The following is a 15336-nucleotide window of genomic DNA, read 5'->3' as shown; positions in this document are numbered from 1 at the left end:
GCGACAAAGCAGCTGTGAAAGTCGCATACAAACCTATTTTTTCTTTCTACTATAAAAAAGTGCCCGGTAAACCTGTTAAAGTTCCCGAAACTCACGGGGCTTTGTTTGACAGTACACTCGCAATCCTGGGTCACTGATACTGTGTATCTATCCGGTAAGTTGATCGTGCAAACTGTGTCCTTTGCTCCGATGGTTGCGGTTGCTACTTTGCTGTTAGCCTTCACAGACTTTGCAAGATATGGAAGCTATATAATACAGTATACAAAGTTGATTCAAGAAATATATACACAAGTCCCAGGATATATGTATTTTCAAGCACAATGAAGCTACGAGAATTTGACTAACATAATAATACAAAGATCAAGCTAAAAGGTGATGAGCTCATCCAAACCGGCATGTCCAGGGCAAGGATGCATACCTTTTAATTGCCCATAAGCAACGGAAATAGAATGTGTGTTAGTTTGCGAGGTGGCTCAACTAGGCCGCCGTCGTCGATGGATCACCAGCGTCATCTTTCTTTGCAGCCAAAGACTTTGCATATCGCAGTCCACATGCATTGCACAGTTCCTTGGGGCCGTTGGGACCCTTTCGCCACTCGGGTGACTCTGTGCATTGACATTGAGCACAGATTCTTGGCGTCTGGTCCTCGCCAGCGGCATTTGCGGACGCCTTCTTTTTGCTCTTCTTGCGTTTTCCCTGCATCATTCATAGCTCGGTGATGAGAATCAATTGTTGTTAAATAAGAATTTAGATATATACCAACCTTCTTGTCAGAGTAGGACTCTGTGAGTTGTTGTATTTGCTCGCGCAGGCGCTGATTTGCTTGCTGCAATTGATGCAACTCGTACTGCCAGCTAGTGCCACGGACAGTCTCCAATTCTGCAAACAAATTCTCTTCACCAGGTGTTTGGGATGCTTCAGGACGATAGCTGCAGCTGCTTGTTTCATTGTTGGTTGGCAAACTGCTCTTCAAACGAGTCTGGACGAGAGCAAAGGTTGGCCTGCCAATACCAAAAGCAATGTCGCCAGGGTAGAAGCTAGATACGGCTTGGACGTACTGGCCCTTGCTGTTTCGCATAGAGTGTTCCAAGTTGGCAATCTGGCCGAGGCGCACAAAACCCAACGCACGAGTGACATCGGGAATAAACTCGTCGCCTGCGTAACGATACACACTGGACCCTTCAAGCGACCCGGCTGCGTAGCCTACAACATCCTGGCTCGATGGCGTAACGCGGATGTATAAACCTTCCAAACTCATCTTTGCCCAAAATTCTGCCTTGGCCAAACCGCCCGCCGCCGTGTTGGCATTGAGGACCTCCTTGAACGCCAATCTGTACACAGGCCGCTCTCGGCCAGCAAGGATCAAGCATTTGCGACCCTTTGCTTGGTCGACGTGGAGCCTGCCCTGGCACTCGATCCACATGTACCCAGAGTACTTGCGCCGTACACGATACAGCAAGCTTACAACCTTTTCGCTGTCGTTGGCAGCTTCCTTGATTTCTCGCATTACAGGGACAATATCGGACGGATGACAGATGGAGCTGAGCGAGTGGCCAACAAGTTCTTCGGGATCGTGCTCCAACATCCTCGAACATGATCTGGAGCAATACAAAAAGAAACCTTTCAAAGACAAGACATGGATAAAGTCACGTGATTGGTCCAACAATAACCGGTTCCATTCTTGTTGAACCTGTTGCTCGTTCTCACCGGAGCAACTGACGAGCTGCATGATTTCCGATCGTGCAAACGAGCTTGATGAAGACACCGTTGGCACTTCTCTAAAGTAATCATCCACAGGTTCCATAACGACATCTTTTGGCATTGATTGAAAATCAGTTCAGTGATTCTGCAAAATCAATCTTTGTGCTGATCATTCACTCACTGCTGCCTGGAATATACGGAGGGATATTCATCTGCTGATAATTGACAATGTACGTTCCGTCTAGTTACACATACACATATTTGTCATGTCAAAAAAGCATGCATCACGCAATATAGATCTGAAATTCAACGCTCGCCTTTCATTCGTTCCAAAATCGCGTTGGGCTGCTCGACCAAGTCCACCTGCAAGCCGACAAAGAATGCGGTTTCCTCGTTATCATCTTGAATAGGGATAACCGTGACAAGGTTCACGAAAGGCTAAAAAACTACTGTGAGTTTCTGTTACACTGAAGATAAAAGGAAGGGGGTGCATCCTACTTGTCCGCCTTTTCGGTAATTGATAATGCTTGCTTGATGCTCCTTGCATTGCAACAAGTAAGATTTCAAGTGGTATACGGCCAAGTTATCGGTATACTGGCGGCGCGATCCGCCAGTCACTTGGCCATCCGGGGCTTGCAGAAAGCGGCAGTTGCGACCGAGGATTTCCGAGTTCCTGTACCCTGTCAATGTTTCGAAGTTGGGCGAGCAATAAACAATAGGGCAATCGTATTGTCGAGCATCTGTCACCAAAAAGGAGCAGGACATGTCGATAGGTCCGAGATTGATTTGTGGGTTCGGTCTAAGTAGTATGTCCTTTTTCTTTAACTGCCTTTTTTCCACAGGATGGCATGTACTCTCTTTGCTAACCTGTTGACCAGTCGTGACAAGATACCGATCATATCAAATCCTGAGCTTGAGTATACACCTGTCATGGATGGATTTTGACTTGGAAGCGTTTGAGGCGGTTGTGGGCCGAGAGAAGCGCTGACAGGTTGCTGTTGCTGCCCCTGCTGTTCTTGCTGAAGCATAGCAGTTGTCAAACTGAACGGGTCATCCGGGCCGCCGGTGGCAATCGCGGTCGGTTGCGAACTTTGATCAGCTGGAACGTCCGTAGCTAGCAGTCGCTCTAGATCTTGTGCCGACATTAGTGCCTCTTGCATACGTTGTGGATTCATAGTAATCGCAAGCGAAAGGAAGTCGTTCTTTCGATCCAAGGGCAAGAGCGGTTAAATGTTTAGTTCGTGCACCAGGCTGATCGTCGTTGCCCACTGCCAATTTTTGGCTCTCCCCAACCCCACACGCGCACGTACATAGACAGTCAGGTTTATTCCTTCCTCGTCGCGGAAAGATCAGTCAGTAATAATAATTTGTATCTCGTGGTGCATCATTGATCATATATGGCACCTTCCTTTCTGCGAGTGGTGTTCTAGCTGGATTGTCCCACTTCATGAAAAGAAAAATTCGGTCAGTCGGCATAGTCAGGAAACATGACCAGTAAGGATGCTCACTGAACGGGGTCAGTAACAGCGATAGAGACGATCGATGCAAAGGCAATCTCTGATCATGAAATCGAATCTCTACCGTTTATATATGTCACACATTGCTGGTCGCATTTGACATCTTGTTCATGAATCCACCAGCCCAGCTCTAATTTTTTGTACCATTCCATTTAAAGTAACGGTAACCTCTCCATTGGTTCGGAATCACTTGACCGCGGCATGTTACATACAAACGTTGCGAGAGTATAATAGAAGACATCGACTCTGTTTGTGAAGCATAATGTTTTCATTGCAAACTTTTCTTGAGCTATCAAAAAAGTTTACAATAGAGAATACTATATCGCCTGCAAAGCATTGATATTTCGTAAGTTATTATTGTCTTTATGCAAAGTCAAAGGAGGGATGCTTACCATAAAGTTTGAACTGGTGATATTACATATATGTATAGCGCTAGCAATTGGCGCGGTAATGGATATCAACCTTTCCAACGAAATGACTCTTCGTTTCACCGTTATCGATATTAGCGTTGTCTGGAACTTTAGTGATATCTCTGCTGTCTCGAAATTGCTCAGTTACGTAGATGCAAGTACGCTCAGAAATTCGGCTACAGTGGCTCAACAGCTACTGTAAATTTATACTTCAATGGATGCAGCAAAGCGCCAAAAAATACATGAACGCTCCACGATGACGATCTATACTGAAGGATTCTTCAACATATTGATACCGAATATGTCTGACACAGAAAGGTCATTGTCCGGACCGAAAGTTTATTCATCAATAAATACAATTAATTAAGATCGCTAAACCGCCTCCGCAAAACGTTTCCATAGTAACGCGCTGTAATCTTGGCAACGGGGTCTAATTCCCAGAGACAATGTAAAATCCTTCAATGTACCACATAACCAGTGTACGTAGAAAGCTGCAGCGAATGTTTCCTTGTCGCCAAAACGATGTCCGCTACAGTCTGGTGTCTGCAGTATTTCTTTTTTTTTTTTTTTTTCGTAGCCCGGCAATTTCGGCCCTTTCCAAATCCGGAACACGCACTGATGAAGGAGGGGAGGTTGCCACACACGCACACACACACGTTACGACGGTTTTACGCTTTCTTTTTCCGCTTCGCTGCCAATGAGTCACTCACGCCGGGAGGAAATCACAGCACGCTTGCGACAATTCAACGCCGGAGACCAGTACGAGATCGTCGACGTCGTAGGCGAAGGTGCTTACGGTATTGTCTGGTGAGCAACCGAAAGAGTTTGACCCCCTGTCATCATCTAACTAAACTTGACGACTTGTCAGCTCGGCCGTGCATAAGCCCACAGGGCAAATGGTAGCCATCAAGCGCATCTTGCCCTTCGACCACGCAATGTTCTGTCTTCGTACCTTGCGTGAAATCAAGCTTTTGAAATACTTTAACCACGAAAACGTAAGTTGCCCTGAATAATTGACATCTTATTTCTTGTTTCACCGACTGGGCATATGTAATTTCATTGTCTAGATTATTTCCATTCTCGATATTGTGCGTCCTCGCAGCTACGAAGACTTTACAGAAGTGTATGCATAACAGGAAATTTACATCAACAACAAACGCTCACTTACAATAACGATATCACCATAGTTACCTAATTCAGGAACTCATGGAGACGGATATGCACCGCGTTATTCGTACCCAGGACCTATCTGACGATCACTGCCAATACTTTACTTACCAGACCTTGCGTGCGTTGAAGGCTATGCACTCGGCTAACGTGCTCCATCGTGACTTGAAACCCAGCAACTTGCTTCTCAACGCCAACTGCGACTTGAAGGTAACTGCTTTTATATATGAATCCGTCATTTTTAAGTAGAAGTTTGAACTTATTATTATCCAGATCTGTGATCTTGGCTTAGCGCGATCGGCCAACTCTGCGGATGAGAACAGCGGCTTCATGACGGAATACGTTGCTACGCGTTGGTACCGTGCTCCAGAGATCATGCTGACATTTAAGGAATACACAAAGGCGATCGATATCTGGTCTGTGGGATGCATCTTGGCGGAAATGTTAAGTGGCAAGCCACTGTTTCCCGGCAGAGATTACCATCATCAGCTAACGTTGATCTTGGATGTGCTTGGCACACCAACGATGGATGATTTCTATGGTATCAAGAGTCGAAGGGTAGGAAGAAGAAATGAGATGCATGCATAACGGCGCCGTTGACATTGCTGTGAAATAATAGGCTCGCGACTATATTCGAAGCTTACCATTTAAAAAGCGTATTCCATTCTCACGGTTGTTCCCCAATGCCAATCCGCTAGCTGTCGATCTTTTGGAAAAATTGCTAACGTTCAATCCTGCAAAGCGGATTACCGTTGAGGAGGCATTGAAGCATCCGTATCTCGAACCAGTAAGTAAAGACAAATGTTATTTTCATAAAAGGATTAGTATTAAATATGGCGCTGCAGTACCACGATCCTGACGATGAACCAGATGCCCCACCAATTCACGAGAGCTTTTTCGATTTCGACAAGTACAAGGATCAGCTCACAAAGGAACAGCTCAAGCGTAAGTAATGTGCTTCCCCAATGATTCTTTCCTTTGTCTAATGCTTTATTTTTTTGGCAGAAATGCTGTACCACGAAATCACTCATTGATTTGTATGCATATACCTACCTTTTTTCCTCTTCTTTTTTTTTTTCTTTGCCTTGTTTCTTTTTTCTATCTCTTTACAACCAAGAAAATATTTGTGCATAAAATTGCATTCACCAGAAACGATTTAATGTTGTGAACTCGAAGAAGGACGAGATGGAATGGATAATCAAGGGGATGGAAGAAATATATAACGGACAAGACAAGGGGGGATGACTGACTAGGAATACGTGAGTAAGATTTAGTAGTGGCTACGCAGACCAGCTTCTTTCCTTGTTATTAGATTAAACGACAACGGCTGCTGCTATGCACGTGAACGCCCATACTGTCGCCGAGTTGCTGCCTCTGCCAAGCAATCGTCGCAGTACCACGCACCTTTTGGTGGGGCATCTAGTCCGACGCATTCCATGTGGAACCATTCGTACGGGCAGTTCTAGAGATAAATCAATACCCAAACTCTACTATTCATCTTATTGCCTTCTTTCTTACCTCACCGTCGCATCCGACCATTTCTCCATATGAGACCTGGCGACAATAACAGTATAGTGGCTCTTCATCGTTCTCGTCTCGTTCTTTCCGTTTCCGTCGCCGGGACACGGTGTCGAAATATGCTTCGTCTTCATCCATTTCGTTTTCGTCGTACATATCATGCTTAGCTGTGCATACAATTTGTGTAAGCATATAACCATGGCTAATCAATCAATTGGACTGCTTACTAGTTACTAATGATGTCCGCGTTGCTGGCGGCTGCTGCCGTTGCTGTTGCTGTGCCGTGGAGGAGGAGGAAGATGACGATGGTCGATCGATTTGGTCCAAGTCTGACCCAAGCCGGCTCAAATGTCGATCGACCTTTTGGGAGGAGGAGAGGAGGAGGAGGTCCGTAAGTCTAATCAGAACACACCTCGCTCTACTAACAAAGAGATAGTATGGATCACTTGCCAGTTTCAAAGCACCTTCCATAAGCTGGATCCTCTCGGTTGCTAAATCCTCCAGTTTGTCGTAATCGCGATGTATTCTTCGTATGAGTGCGGGTTCATGCTTTAGGATCTTTTCACGCTTCTCCAACTCGGGTTGAAACCACTGTTTATGTAGCTTTGCCAAGTCATTCTCATTCATATGCACACGCTTCTCAAGGCCTGTGGTGCTTTTTCTCATGAGTAACTTATAAGTTCACTGGAGGGGGGGGAGCACTTTCATTAACCTTGTGCGATCTCGTCCCGGTTGAGCACTTCGGCCCAGTGATACTTTATCTCACTCGGTAGGTTTTCCAAACCTACAATGCAACCCGTATTACTCAGAATAATGCCCAGTCTGATAAACGGCCCCTTAGAAGCTGTATAGAACACTCACTCTGTACATATTCTTGCAAATATCGTCCGCTATCTTGTTGAATATCTGCTTCATCCATGTTTCAAGCCGAAAAAGAACAAAAGGAAAAAGAGGAATTTGATTTCCCGGAATTGGGGTTTTTCATTTTTTTAAAACTGGTTCTAGCTAGTAAGCGTGCCTCGCAATATACCTTGCCGGCTAGTTACAACTATATCTGTCCCTCCGACAACGTTCACATCAATCCCTCGCACTTGACGCTGGGGACCAATGATACCCGGTACCGCTGCAACGTTATCCACTGTACCGATGACTTGGCCTGTTTCAATGTCTAGCACAGTTATGCTGCCATCTTCTGTTAACAAAAACAGAGACGTTCGTAAGACATTGTACGCGGTATATTTTACGGGCATCAAGTTTTCGCTGGTATTGCTCTTGTCAAATGTGTGCACCAATATCATGGAACATTCGCCGTCAGGTGGGGAATAGGGTAGCGCAGACTGATCATCTCCATCCAGTGGTATTTCATACATTCGCCGAGCCATCTGCCTCAGTTGAGGCGTTGCTTGATACCACCACGGAAATCGCAATGCTAGTTCTCGGTCCTCGGGTGTTTCAAGTTCTGGATCCTCACTGCTGCTGCGCTTTGCTGTTTCTTCTTCAAGTCCTTCCAGCGGACGCCAGACAACATTAAATAAATATGATATGTCCCAGACTTTGATCTCCAGTTTATCATCTCGGTTGTCGCCTACGGCAATCAACCGAAACCCCCGCTGGCCCATATCAACACTATTATCGCCTTGACCTGTGGTGCTTGACCACGTCGGTGGCAGAACCATTGTTGACTCCAATCCCCACGGACGGACTATCGTTTGCTCATCTTCGTCAAGATCGTCCATATCGGCATCTTCTAAATCATCAGTTTGCATTTCCCTCGTAATAGCATCTGCTGCTGCTCTTAATTCATCGTCGAGTCGTCGCTGCCGCTGTGTATTGTCCGCTGCATTGTAGGAGTTTTGATCAACGCTGCTGCGAAGTCTCCAGGGTAGCACGCCCACCTTGACACCGAATCTCCAATCATACACTGTGAGCTCGTCTGTGCGATAACTGCCTGTGCATACTAGATGATTAAGTTCCTGCGGATATCGGAAATGTATCATACAGCTGACTCTTTCTCCCAGTGGTATCCGTGCCACGACCACAGCCGGTGGACCGGTAGGTCGATCAATGACAGCCATGGTATTCATGTGATCATAAGAGAATAAATTGAAAGGCGATATAGATCTGAACTGGCGCAGCATTGAATCCCACACGACAGGTTCCGCCGCTGGGTCAAGGATGTTGTCTTCTCCACGAATATCAAATCTGACAAGTTGACCGCAACCGTCGCCGTCGGGGTATTTTGGACCCAATGCGAGCATGAAAGCTGTGTACTGTGGGTCGTAATCTGCATAGGCGGGTGCAATGATTTTCATCCAATCTTTGACACTTTCGCGATAAGGACCTTTGCCGCGTGGAACGTCCCAGGAAGCTTCAGAGAAGAAGAAGACTTCTCTTCCCAGCAACTCGCCATCCATGCTGACATGAGCAACGCACTGCGTCGCACCATTGTCGTAGAGCCGATATATCAGTACAGTTTGCCACAAGTCCACCCGCTCGTCTGCGTCTGCGTCGTCTGGATTGTTCCCGAACAAGGCTTGACCAACGGCCAATGAGAAAAACCGAATCTTGGTAGTGCCGGTTTCGGTAGGCATCTGAATGGTTTGTATGCCGGTGATTTGGCACGATGTATCAGCGGGTGCAAAATTCAGATCGAATTCACGCACTAGTCGCCATGACGGGTATTCCCAAAACAGTATCTTGTGTTCAGACCGCTGACTTTGCAGCGAGGGAAGTATCCCGCTCCCATAGGCTGCCTCCTTGCGATGCTTCCCAGTAGCCACTATCCCTTGTTTGGTTACACGGTCGATATCTACCACTAATGGATCTTGTATCCGAAACGGTGGGGGATACTGAGCACTTCTCCATTCAAAGCCAGGGTCCTCGTAGAGATTTGCTAACCGTGCTAAGTTTCGGTGTGGCGGAAGCTCTCCTCTATTCCGGGCATTGTCGTCCGCTGCACGGAGTTCGACTTGTTCCAGTACAGCGAGACGGCGAGTTAAAAGCGTGCGGATGTCTCTCCACCGAGCTGTGGCAGCAGCTGTGTTGTTTTCGGGATGAGCAGCAGGTTGATTTGTTGTGGCAGTTAAATTTGTAGTAGATGGCGGGAGTGCAGGAGCAGGTGTAGATGTAGATGCGGATGAAGAAGAGGAGGAAGAAGCGGCGGATGCAGATGTGGATGCGGATGAGGAACTGGAGGAGGTGGAAGCATGAGTCGAAGCAACGGGGGTCGAGGTGGATAAATGGGGTGATAAAGGTCTTTCACGACGTGTGTTTTTACATGCAGGTGACGAACTGGAAGGGCGTAGACCTTCATCGAGAGGAGCAGGCGGATCTCTTTCGACAAGTTTGCGTTTCCGGGGAAGTTTGCGTTGCCGTTCTGCTCGTGCAAATTCTAGACTGCTTTCGTCCGCTACAAACTCGAAAGAGAAGGATTGCGCTCGTTTGTTCTGTCTGGCAATATGTGTAACGAAATCCACCCAGTTCACCTGGGGCAAGGATCTTGCAGCATACTTGACTTGACGTCCCCAGACCGGATAGTTGTCTTGAAAGACATGGTACCACAGTGAACCGTCCTGCGCTAGTCTACATTCATGGCGACGAGGACAGGGCATTAGCTTTTACAGTGTCTCTCTCTCTCTTGTTGAAAGATTCTTAACATACCTGCGGAAACGACGACAGACGCTTTGCAGTACGACAAGCTGTGAAGGTTCTTTGGAGAGAGCACAGAAGATTCTTAGTAAAACCTCGTCTGGTAATCTGTCCATGCAAAGAGGGCCAGGGTAGCAGAAAAAAAGAACTGGAAAATGATGCAAAGAATCACCGCTTAGAAAAGCGCAACCATTGACTACCGCCGCCGCCGGGACTCCCGACCACCACTACAGTCGCGCTTTCGCACAAGCACCTTCCCCAGTACCAAGCAGCTTAATGTCAGACAACAATAACGACGGGTTTGCTGCGCCTGCACCAAGGAAGCCAGCCTCCACAGCTATCGCCTCCACTACCTCTGATCAAAAATCAGCGCAATCCTCTTCTTCTTCTTCGTCGTCCGCTTCAACAGCCAGCAGAGCTAGCGACGCTCCTCCACCTCTCCCATACACAAAACCGAATTGGGGCGGTGTAGCCCAGTACGACTATGGCTTTGAAGTTTTGAAAGGCGGCGTCAGCATTGATCGTTTCAAAGGGCCACGGAAAGATCTCTTGACAATCGGCAAGCTTTGTGATCTCAACTTTGCACTGCACCGTTATCTGACTTGGAAAATTTAGGAAGATTGCCTTTATGCGATCTGGAGCTGGAGCATCCGGTACGGCCACTGTAGCTTTGGGACCTTGATGTTTTGACAACTAAAATCACTTTCTAGTCAATTTCACGATATCACGCAGTACTACAGTTTAAACAGGACGGAGCAGCTTTTATATATGATCTCGAGAGTACACACGGCACGCGGCTCAATAAGCAGCGGATACCCCCAAGAACTCACGTACCACTGCGGCCAGGAGATCAGCTTCGTTTTGGAGATAGCACACGGATATACATATTTGAGTCCGACAAGAAAGAAGAGGAAGAACTAGAGACGGAGATAGCCGTACGGCATCGTTCACGAGCAGCAGACGTGGAACACGCTGCTGAAGGTGATGACGAAGAAGAAGGCATCAATTGGTATAGCAGGTCCATGTACACTTTTGTAGAATGGAGCTGATTGTGTCCATGTAGGGGTTTTCGAGAGGATGCAACAGAGGAACCTGACGTTGATGAGGAAGCTGGAGGCGATGCATCGTTGATTGACGTCGAGGCCGAGAAAAGAATGGCAGAGGAAGCAAGTAAGTACCGGATACATGACCTTGCACCTAGTGAGAACCCTAAGCTTTATCTTGTTACAGAACGTCGACGAGACGAACTGGATATCATGTATGGAGATGAAAGCGAAGAAGAAGCTCTGTATGACAAGACCGGTAAGTATATATAATATTACGATATCTATGCAGACTAACATAAGCATGTATAGGGGGGAGAAAGAAGAAGAAGGCAAAGACGGATAAGAAGGCAGAAACATACGATGACTTAATAATTCGAAAGAAGAAAACCGAAGAAGAGATTAAAGCTCTGGAAGCCGAGATAGAAGACCGCAAAAAGAAAGGTAAGGTCGTTTTTGCTAATCTTAACCTGGTGGTCTAATTCATGCTCTACAGATGCATCTGCAAAAGCAGAAGCTTCGGAAATGGGAGACGAGGGAGACCTGGATGCTTACATGGCTTTGCTCAACAAGCAATCACAGACTCAAGATTTAGCGCCTATCCACCGGTTACAAACAAAGCTGATTCAATTGAAAAAGGTCAATGTCTGCCGAAATTGTATTTATTCTGTCAAGCTGACTTTAGTTATCGAATAGGAACACGAAAGGCTGGAAAAGCTGGTAAAGTTGACCAAACCGTCGGATATCTTTGGCATGTAATGAAATGGCGCCACAGCGGCTCATCGTCAGATGACATGCTGCATATCAAGTCGTCGCTAAATAAAATTGTTCTCGGCCAAATATTCCAGCGCCATCCATGCCGTCTGCACGCTAGGCAGCATGACTTCGCCGCGGGTAATGTATCGCTTGAAATCTTTCAGAGGTACATCCGGCACAATTTCCATCCATTCTTCATCGTCACGCGCCCTAGGCTCAGGGTCGACGACAGGATCGATGCAGAGGTAGGGTACAAATTTATTCCTACCCCATTTGAGTTCGCTGATGCCGTCTGGTTGGTCCTCTGGTAACAAGTTGATCCAGCGACCACCTTTCAAGCGGGCCTCTTCGGAAAGTTCGTGTTCGGCTGATTCAAGCGGGCTATAGAATGAACTAAATTAGTTTCTGTTTTCGGGCCTAGTTTCAGTAATAGGCCTCTCTACCTGCTGTGTTTTCTTCGATCATACGAGCCTGCAACGCAGGTGTATTTCTGCGATGGATGAGTTGGTGAAAAAAGGTAGAAAAATCAACAGCGGCGAAGGCACTTACGACTTCGTTTGTACCCTGAGCATATTCCTTGAGAATACAAGTGGTTTTCTTTCAGAGGTCAAAAAAAAAGTAAGAGGGAAAATTTGTCAAATGCCAAAACTTTGTGACAGTAGTAAAAATAAGATAGTTTGGTACCTTTTTAGAGTCAAAGGTAAACACAGTTACGAAAGTAGGGTAAGGTGTATCATGACCGACAACGTCCCATTCGATCTCTCTGCCATCATGAAAACGAGTTTTGCGATTCCAGACAGAGATGAAACTGGTGGAGAGCAATTAAGTGCAAGGGAAAGCAGAAGGCATATTCAAATTAATAATGTTTACCGTTTGTGTAATTTGGTCTCGGATACGATATCCGCAGCCGTTCCTTTTGTATTAACCTCGAGAGACGTGTGAGCCATTGCTGGAAAAGAAAACCCGTTTCGCGATTTGAAAGCGGATCGATTGTAATAATGGTCTGGGTGCACGGACACTTTTGGGAGCATGAATCGCTTGATGCCAAGGACTATCGTCCGTTTTGCTCAATTCTATCAAAGACTACTGATATCCAACCTTTTGTTTGGTGTCACATGGGGTCTCCTTAACTGCTGCTCGCTGCTGCTGCTGCTGCTGCTGCTGCTCTTTTCCAGAATCAAGCCGGTGTGAAAACAAGACAAGACTAACAACGGACCGAAATGCTGAAAACGGAGAGAAAAAAGTGGGGAGACGAAACTGCATTTCTTCGCTTGGAATTGAAAGACAACACCAATCCGGGCTGACTCTGCCTCAGCTCTTTCACTCAAACCGCGCCTTATCCCCCACATACATATATATTCACGCATACATACTTTCGTCTTCAACTTTATCTTTTTCTTTCTTCTTCTTACACTGTGCATAGATCTCACTCCCACCGCTGTGCACTTTTACTTTGCATTCAATGATTTCACAAATGACTCGATCAGTTCAATCTGCAAGTGTAAGTTCTTTCATCGCGAAACCGATCTTTATGCAGCTCTAGTTGACACTTTTGCTTCCTCGCTTACGTAGCCTCTGTCGACAAGTGACGACGGGCAGGACGAGATGCAGAAGACGTCATCTAACACAAGCTCGCCAAACTCGAGCTGGAAAGCTGTGGGAAGCCCGCCTCGAGGTCCTGGTACCCGACCCTCGTTGGCGCAGACCAGCAATATCACCAGTAAAAGCTCTGATCATATACCATTGGATCACACGTTTGGTCGTCTTCAAGATTATGCTTTCCCACCAGTTCGCAAAAACTCAGCAAATGCCGCTGCTGCCGTGGCACCACCACCGCCTTGGGCTCCTGTTTCGCTTCCTACCCCGTCATCCTCCGTATCATCGACTACTGCAACCGGTGCAACCTCTGCCACAGCATCCTTCTTCCAGTCACACGAAAGAAGACAATCCCTCGTCAGCGATTATCCCGATATCGCATCTGTTCCAATGCTACCGGAAGTATCAACGGAACCTTTCTTCCGCGAATACAGGAGCATGTCATACTCTGTCGACCACGATGATTATTTTAATCGCGGCATACCACGACATTCGATGACCATGCATAAAGAGGAGGACGAAGATGAATTGTTAAGTGCGGCCTTGGATAACGAAATGTTGGCTGCTGCACAGTTGCGAGCTCGATCCAAGTCTTCAGCTGCCGCCTTTGACATATGGCATCCTAACCATCCTTCTTCAGACGATCCACAATCATGGAGAATGGCACAACTTGCAAATCATAGACGTTCCTCTGTAACAGCGACGCAAAGTTACCTTGGATCTCTTTACACCGCTCCTTATCTATCAGCTGGAGATCAAGATCGATTGAATGCCGTTCGCCGCTTTTCGCTTTCACCGATCCCCGATTCTGCCAGTTCCCGGCTGCACACTGCAGCGTCTGCTGCTGCACCGATGGATGGAAGGTAACGTTGAAATGCTTGAAAATTTGTGTGTATAGATGAAGAAACTAATACTTTACTTTTACTGTACAGTACTTTGGCATTTTTGAACCAACGGCGCCACTCTTTAGCAACTCCTTCTCCCGGCAAGTTTCGCGCGACGCAAAATGTGGATGACATTGTTGATGTCTTGCGAAACTTGAAAATGGAAGAAGAGGCTTCAAAGACAGAGTACGATCTTCCGGTCTTGTTCCCTCCAGAAACAATGGGCAAAGGTGTCAATTTAGATGACATTCCCGAGGATAGCCTGTTCTACGTCGTCGAGTTTAAACGCGGCCGTTCTGACATGTACTTTTATGGTGCTGGAAGCAATGTCCCTCGTCCTGTTCGCGGAGACTATGTCATTGTCGAGGGTGACCGCGGCCATGATCTCGGAAAAGTGACTCTAGACAACGTAAGTCGTCAACAACTGTTGAGAACAATTCAGCAACAGCAGCAGCAACAACAACAACAGCAACATGGCGAAGATAACGGTACTGGGTCGAAAAAGAAGGACGTTTATGTGAAACGAATTCTGCGTACTGCCAGATCAAATGAAGTGGCTCTCACCATGACAAAGAATCAGGATGAATCAAAGGCATTGATGGTTTGCCAGAGTAAAGTTAGACAAAGAAAGATGCCTATGCAAGTCGTAGATGCCGAATATCAGTGGTAAGCTTTTGAAACATGTAACATTCCGTAAACTGGCCTTGCTGATTTGTTTCTGTCAGGGACCGACGCAAGTTGACATTCTACTTTGTCGCTGATCGCCGCGTTGATTTTCGAGATCTTGTTCGAGATCTTTTCAAACTGTACAAGACTAGAATTTGGATGTGTGCTGTTAGCACTACTTAGTAGAAAGATATTTCGTCGTGTAACCCGCAGATATCTTCCGCACCATCCCTCCCTCCTTTCTCCCTCCTGCGTCATTTGTCATATAACACGCCCTATACACAGATCCATCTTATAGACAAACCGCATGTGTTCCGAAACTAAATCCCTTCTGCTCCGCTCGTTCCCTTTGAATACAAATACACAATTGAAATTTCCAACCGTACACGTTAGAGAAATGCAAAGAGTTTAACTTTACAAGCGCTTCACG

General features: G+C 46.5%; 7 protein-coding genes across 7 annotated transcripts; 3 read left to right on the top strand and 4 right to left on the bottom strand.

Annotated features, from left to right (window-relative positions):
* Positions 1 to 477: 477 nt before the first annotated feature.
* VTP01DRAFT_2572 (uncharacterized protein) lies at positions 478 to 2876 on the bottom strand (the record flags this gene model as incomplete). Its single annotated transcript, XM_069381048.1, has 6 exons — positions 478 to 696; positions 764 to 1812; positions 1883 to 1942; positions 2019 to 2139; positions 2200 to 2500; positions 2569 to 2876. 6 exons carry the CDS (start codon positions 2874 to 2876, stop codon positions 478 to 480), a joined length of 2058 nt encoding a protein of 685 aa, XP_069237348.1.
* A 1449-nt stretch (positions 2877 to 4325) lies between these two features.
* On the top strand, positions 4326 to 5829 carry VTP01DRAFT_2571 (uncharacterized protein; the record flags this gene model as incomplete). The annotated part of the gene is made up of 8 exons (XM_069381047.1): positions 4326 to 4435; positions 4497 to 4623; positions 4696 to 4751; positions 4816 to 5005; positions 5069 to 5353; positions 5415 to 5582; positions 5641 to 5740; positions 5801 to 5829. The coding sequence occupies 8 exons, from the start codon at positions 4326 to 4328 to the stop codon at positions 5827 to 5829; spliced, it is 1065 nt and encodes a 354-aa protein (XP_069237347.1).
* Positions 5830 to 6128: 299 nt separating this feature from the next.
* On the bottom strand, positions 6129 to 7232 carry VTP01DRAFT_2570 (uncharacterized protein; the record flags this gene model as incomplete). Its single annotated transcript, XM_069381046.1, has 6 exons — positions 6129 to 6257; positions 6314 to 6480; positions 6541 to 6673; positions 6764 to 6960; positions 7026 to 7097; positions 7175 to 7232. 6 exons carry the CDS (start codon positions 7230 to 7232, stop codon positions 6129 to 6131), a joined length of 756 nt encoding a protein of 251 aa, XP_069237346.1.
* An 82-nt stretch (positions 7233 to 7314) lies between these two features.
* VTP01DRAFT_2569 (uncharacterized protein) lies at positions 7315 to 10077 on the bottom strand (the record flags this gene model as incomplete). Its single annotated transcript, XM_069381044.1, has 2 exons — positions 7315 to 9895; positions 9974 to 10077. 2 exons carry the CDS (start codon positions 10075 to 10077, stop codon positions 7315 to 7317), a joined length of 2685 nt encoding a protein of 894 aa, XP_069237345.1.
* Positions 10078 to 10237: 160 nt separating this feature from the next.
* On the top strand, positions 10238 to 11763 carry VTP01DRAFT_2568 (uncharacterized protein; the record flags this gene model as incomplete). Its single annotated transcript, XM_069381043.1, has 8 exons — positions 10238 to 10520; positions 10577 to 10614; positions 10672 to 10970; positions 11025 to 11131; positions 11192 to 11263; positions 11317 to 11448; positions 11501 to 11643; positions 11701 to 11763. The coding sequence occupies 8 exons, from the start codon at positions 10238 to 10240 to the stop codon at positions 11761 to 11763; spliced, it is 1137 nt and encodes a 378-aa protein (XP_069237344.1).
* A 56-nt stretch (positions 11764 to 11819) lies between these two features.
* Positions 11820 to 12707, bottom strand: VTP01DRAFT_2567 (uncharacterized protein; the record flags this gene model as incomplete). The annotated part of the gene is made up of 5 exons (XM_069381042.1): positions 11820 to 12141; positions 12204 to 12250; positions 12310 to 12357; positions 12445 to 12568; positions 12631 to 12707. The coding sequence occupies 5 exons, from the start codon at positions 12705 to 12707 to the stop codon at positions 11820 to 11822; spliced, it is 618 nt and encodes a 205-aa protein (XP_069237343.1).
* Positions 12708 to 13222: 515 nt separating this feature from the next.
* VTP01DRAFT_2566 (uncharacterized protein) lies at positions 13223 to 15089 on the top strand (the record flags this gene model as incomplete). The annotated part of the gene is made up of 4 exons (XM_069381041.1): positions 13223 to 13261; positions 13333 to 14219; positions 14289 to 14906; positions 14966 to 15089. The coding sequence occupies 4 exons, from the start codon at positions 13223 to 13225 to the stop codon at positions 15087 to 15089; spliced, it is 1668 nt and encodes a 555-aa protein (XP_069237342.1).
* Positions 15090 to 15336: the final 247 nt, after the last annotated feature.

This window comes from Rhizomucor pusillus (genome assembly GCF_041956525.1).
Source record: "Rhizomucor pusillus strain CBS 183.67 unplaced genomic scaffold VTP01scaffold_13, whole genome shotgun sequence".
NCBI lineage: Eukaryota > Fungi > Mucoromycota > Mucoromycetes > Mucorales > Lichtheimiaceae > Rhizomucor > Rhizomucor pusillus.
This window is presented reverse-complemented; position numbering and strand designations above follow the sequence as displayed.